This window comes from Sprattus sprattus (genome assembly GCF_963457725.1).
Source record: "Sprattus sprattus genome assembly, chromosome: 15".
In the NCBI taxonomy this organism is placed as follows: domain Eukaryota; kingdom Metazoa; phylum Chordata; class Actinopteri; order Clupeiformes; family Clupeidae; genus Sprattus; species Sprattus sprattus.
Window position 1 is genome coordinate 31,325,536 of NC_137913.1, and position 5,000 is coordinate 31,330,535.

A 5,000-nucleotide genomic window follows, 5' to 3' on the forward strand; every position below is an offset into this window, starting at 1 on the left:
TATTTTACTCTTTTTTTACCCTCTGCAATTACTCATACAAGTTTGATCGTTTTAAAACAGGCAAAACGAAGAGATACACAAATATCACGTGAAACAATGTGGGACAAGGATAGCATGACACCGAGAGCTAGCATAGTTTACCTGCTATTTTCTAGCTGTGAATTCTCGTGACATTTATAAACATAAATTCAACATACTTTCGAAATTGTCTAAACGGCATTTATACAACACAAAATATGCACTTTCAGACAAATAATGTCATTAAACCTGACAAACGTCAGTAAACAGCTGGACAATGCTTTCAAATCAAGTTAGGTGTCTGTTTATTTTTTTTAGGAAACGTCGGACCAGTCCGGTTTTCAGACGTATTGTTTTCAGAGGCACTAATGTTGTTGTTAATTAATAACAAACAACATCGGGGGATTGCACAAACACCGTCATTACCTGTTTGTCTGATGCAGGTCAGTGAAGAAGTAGGCTGCACCGGTTGGCCTGCCGCTCAACACTGATGTGGGGGATACTTATTCTATGTCTATGCCGCTCAAATAACTCAAATAAATGCCCCCTCAGATATCAAAACACATTTGGGGAAATTGATGACGAGAGACTAATTTGTATTCAAAAAATATTGATGAATGAAAAAAAAATTGGTCTCCAGCAAAAAAGGGCACTTTTTCTCAACCAGGGCACAAGGGCTGGTGCTTGAGCACCACTTGGGCTCTATCTGTGCACTTGCCTGTATACTGTATATGTGTATGTGTTTGTACATGTGTGTGTGTAAGTGTAAGTCTGTGTGTGAGTGTAGGTGTGTGTGTGTGAGAGAGTGTTGCACACACAGAGCAGCTTTCTGTCCCTGCTGCAGTCTTTGCCAGTCTTCCTTCAGGGTGCGAATGGTGTGCCAGGCTTGCCCATACGTACGCCTCATAGGGCTATACTGCAGCACCCGCTTAGGCTCTTTCTCTAAACACACACACACATAACATATACAACATAGAGTAAATATATATTCCTTAAATGTATACACAAATAACAAAGAGACAAACACAAATAAAATGCAACGCACACTAAAGGTCAACAATCTGGCAAACAGTACAAACTGATAGCAAACCTACTAGACTGCATTCACTCGAACACACACACACACACACACACACACACACACACACACCCTGTTAGGGGCACTTACGCACGAGTCGTATGTTCTCAGGTAACTGCCGAGGGTTGAACTGAGGTTCGTAGCTGCAGTTGGAGCGGTCAAATAGAAATACCAAGGGCATGTCACTCCTGGAGCCATCTATGGTCTGACACACACACACACACAAATAATTAAAAACACACAGCACCATAAACCATAACTGCATAGTTTTCAAAAAGATATACTTCATTTGTTCATGTCACTCCCTATGTGTGTGGGGTGTGTGTGTGTGTGTGTTTGTGTGTGTGTGTGTGTGTGTGTGTTCCTTACACTATAGTCCACGGCACACAGTTGGGCCTCGTTGTGGGGCTCCAGGGCCAGCCCTGCCTCCAGTAGGAGCTCCTGATTGGCTGGAGGGATGGCCGTGTCCCCGTGGATCTTACCCTGCAAGGAGGCGACTGTCTCTTCAGGCTCAATGGGGTAGGTCAGGATCTCAGCCGTCATCATATTCAGAACGTGGACCAGCTAGAAAGACAGATAGAGAAGAGAGAGGGAGAGGAGAGAGAGAGAGAGAGAGAGAGAGAGAGAGAGAGAGAGAGAGAGAGAGAGAGGGAGAGATGCAGAGAGAGAGATGGAGAGAAGAGAGAGGGAGAGAGAGAGAGGGGGGGAGAGATGGAGATGGGAAGAAGAGAAGAGAGAGAGAGAGAGATGTTGAGATGGAGATAAGAGGGAGATGGGGAGAAGATAGAGAGAGAAAGAGATGTAGAGAAGAGAGAGGGAGAGAGAGATGGAGATGGAGAGATGGAGAGAAGGAGGATGGGAGAAGAAGACGGTGGATTGGAGAAAGGGAAACTTTGATTATTAACTTCTCTTTTTTTTAACAGTGAAGATGAAATCTACATGCTAAAAGACAACAAAAATACATGAATAAAAGTGCAACAGAAGTCCCCTCTCAATATCATTCAATTCATGAAGAGAGTGAGGGAAAAATGTTGTAACAGAAAGGGACAAACACAAAAGAAAGAAACTGAGAGATGAAAGAGAGGAAGAGTATAGAAGAGAAGAGAGAAGGGACATAGATAAACAGAGAAAAGGGAGAGAGGGTGGGAAAAGTCCACGTGAATCCTGTTTCCAGCGTCCTCCCTCTCCTCCTGGCCCTTCTACCCGACTAGAGCAGCATTATCTGTCTTCTACTCCACCAGGTCAACAGGGACGTGAGGATTTCACTTTGAAATACGTTTAAAAGAGGAACACAATTGGTAATGGAGTACACACTTTAACCATATTAAACAACCTGCATCGCATTGGCCAACACAAGGTTCCATGCACTGACATCATATTGCTCCTAATGGTAGTCAGGGCAACAGGCCGGTGTGGAGGCGGGCTGGCCCCTCTACCCTCAATAGGAGGGCAGGGTGTCTGGTCCATGGAGCAAGATGCTTACAGGGGGAAAGGAACCACACCCATCTGTCAGGGTTGGGACCAATAAGAGCTATTTAAAGAGCACACAGCCACACCCACGCTTCCTGTCTGATCCTCTTTTAGGTCTATTAGGAAGTGTTTCCATGTTTTACCGACACACACTTCCACTGAGAAACAAACACACACACACAGACACAGACACAGACACACACACACACACACACACACACACACACACAGTGCAGAAAAGCTGGTACCTTGAGCTCCAGGATTAGATCCAGCTGCTTGAAACAGTATGGGGCGTTACTGTGGGAGTCTTTGGCCACCTCCAGGGCCGGGTTGAAGGCCCTGTAGGGCTCTCGGCCCCTGGCCTCGGGGGACCACCTCAACATCAGCTGCAGCCAGCCCTCCAGCTGACACGCTAGGTACCTGAAGGAGGATACACTCATGTTAGCCACCATGGTTTCTGCTGCGTTCATATCATTATATCTATATATTACTAAACATCTAGGAGCCAAATTCAAGTTTGAAGAGCCAAAGCTCATCCAATCGAGGGTGTGACTGAAGGTGACCACACTGTGTGACACTTGACTACTACATCATCATGTACATATGCATACAACAGATGACATTAAGTACAGAGCAGGGGTGAGGTCCAAAAGTCTGAGACCTTAAAGCTGTTGGGCGACTTTGCTTAAACTCAATTACAACAAGTTAACAAAAGACAACTTTGGATTTTTTAGTTTTTTTTTTATCCAGCACAGACATGCCCTTTGTGAAATGATTGATAGAGATTGACTGATACTATTGCAGTTTGCTGGCTAATTTGGTTGATCACTAACGTTAGCTAATATTTGATCATTCTTAGCCTATGTAGACGTATGGAGGAATGTGTTTCAGGTAAGGGACTGTTTCATGTTGCAGAGCTCATGTTGTACCTTCCATCTCCTCATCTCGACACACACACAAAGGGAGAGCAACAACTAGCATGCACAAAATGTACAGTACACACACGCACGCTCACACACACACGCACGCTCACACACACACACACACACACACACACACACACACACACACACACACACACACACACACACACACACACACACACACACACACACACACACACACACAAACACACACACACACACACACAGAGGGTAATAACTGACTTGTTGACATTGTTGGGTTGTGGCAGGTTTTTGGAGAAGTGCACCTCTCCCAGCAGGTTCTCATACACCACAATATCATCTGCGTCCTTCGTCTTGAGCTTAGTATGCCTGAGGGAGAGAGAGAGGGAGAGAGAGGCAGGGAGGGAGAGGGGGAGAGAGGGAGAGAGAGAGAGAGAGGGAGGGAGAGGGGGAGAGAGGGAGAGAGAGAGAGAGAGAGAGAGAGAGCGAGAGAGAGGGAGAGAGGGAGAGAGAGGGGGAGAGAGAGGGAGAAAGAGAAAGAGAGACTGCATGAGTCAGAGATGCAAAGATTGTGAAACTGAGAGATGCTTTTCACTGAAACACGACTAATTAGCGCGTGGGTCAGAGGAAGGTATGGACACGCAATCTTAGTCTCCTCTTTGAGGAGTTTGTTGTTATAAACTCAGTTGACCCTATGCACGCACACACACGCACGCACGCACGCACGCACACACGCAGCACGCACGCACACACACACACACACACACACACACACACACACACACACACACACACACACACACAGACACACACAGACACACACACACACAAACACACACACAGAAACACACATACACATAAGTGTACACACACACACACACAGTAACACACACACACACACACACACACACACACACACACACACACACACACACACACACACACACACACACACACACACACACACACACACACACAAACACACACACACAAACACACAAAGGGTTCAAGGTTTTCTTTCCAGGAATTCTTTGAGTGCATCCAGGGGTTGCTTAGATTTGAGATTCTGGGGAAGAATGACCTCACTGGGCTGAGGCCTATGGCGTACAAACCGTGCACACAGTGTTATCCTTACTCGCCCAGTAATAACAATAACAACCATATTACAGTTTCTCACAATCTCCTCCACACATTTTCAAAACTGTAACACAACTCCAAACCCACACCTGAGCACATCCGCTCTCCTCATAAAGTGTCTCGAGGCTGTGACTCCCCAGAACTCCAAGTACAATGAACACAAAAAGTCAAAACTACTCTACTGATATGCTGAATGTGTGAACTCAAAAACACAAACAACTCTACTGATATGCTGAATGTGTGAAGTGTGAACTCAAAAACACAAACAACTCTACCGATATGCTGAATGTGTGAAATGTTTTGAAAAGGTGTACTCGGCACAGACACTCAGGCTGAATTTAGACGGAGCCTAGTTTCACTGAATCGGGGTCATTTTTCACACAAATCGAATC

General features: G+C 45.5%; 1 protein-coding gene across 2 annotated transcripts in view; it reads right to left on the bottom strand.

The window, feature by feature from the left end:
* The window catches only part of ikbkb (inhibitor of nuclear factor kappa B kinase subunit beta), a 57,771-nt gene that overhangs the window by 6,432 nt on the left and 46,339 nt on the right, over nt 1-5,000 (bottom strand). For both annotated transcript variants that reach the window (XM_080853043.1, XM_080853042.1), the window contains exons 9-13: nt 3,733-3,840; nt 2,815-2,986; nt 1,466-1,660; nt 1,187-1,301; nt 837-960 (exon numbers count right to left, since the gene is read on the bottom strand). In XM_080853043.1, coding sequence (XP_080709169.1) covers nt 837-960; nt 1,187-1,301; nt 1,466-1,660; nt 2,815-2,986; nt 3,733-3,840 — 714 coding nt within the window. The remainder of the gene's footprint in view (nt 1-836; nt 961-1,186; nt 1,302-1,465; nt 1,661-2,814; nt 2,987-3,732; nt 3,841-5,000) is intronic.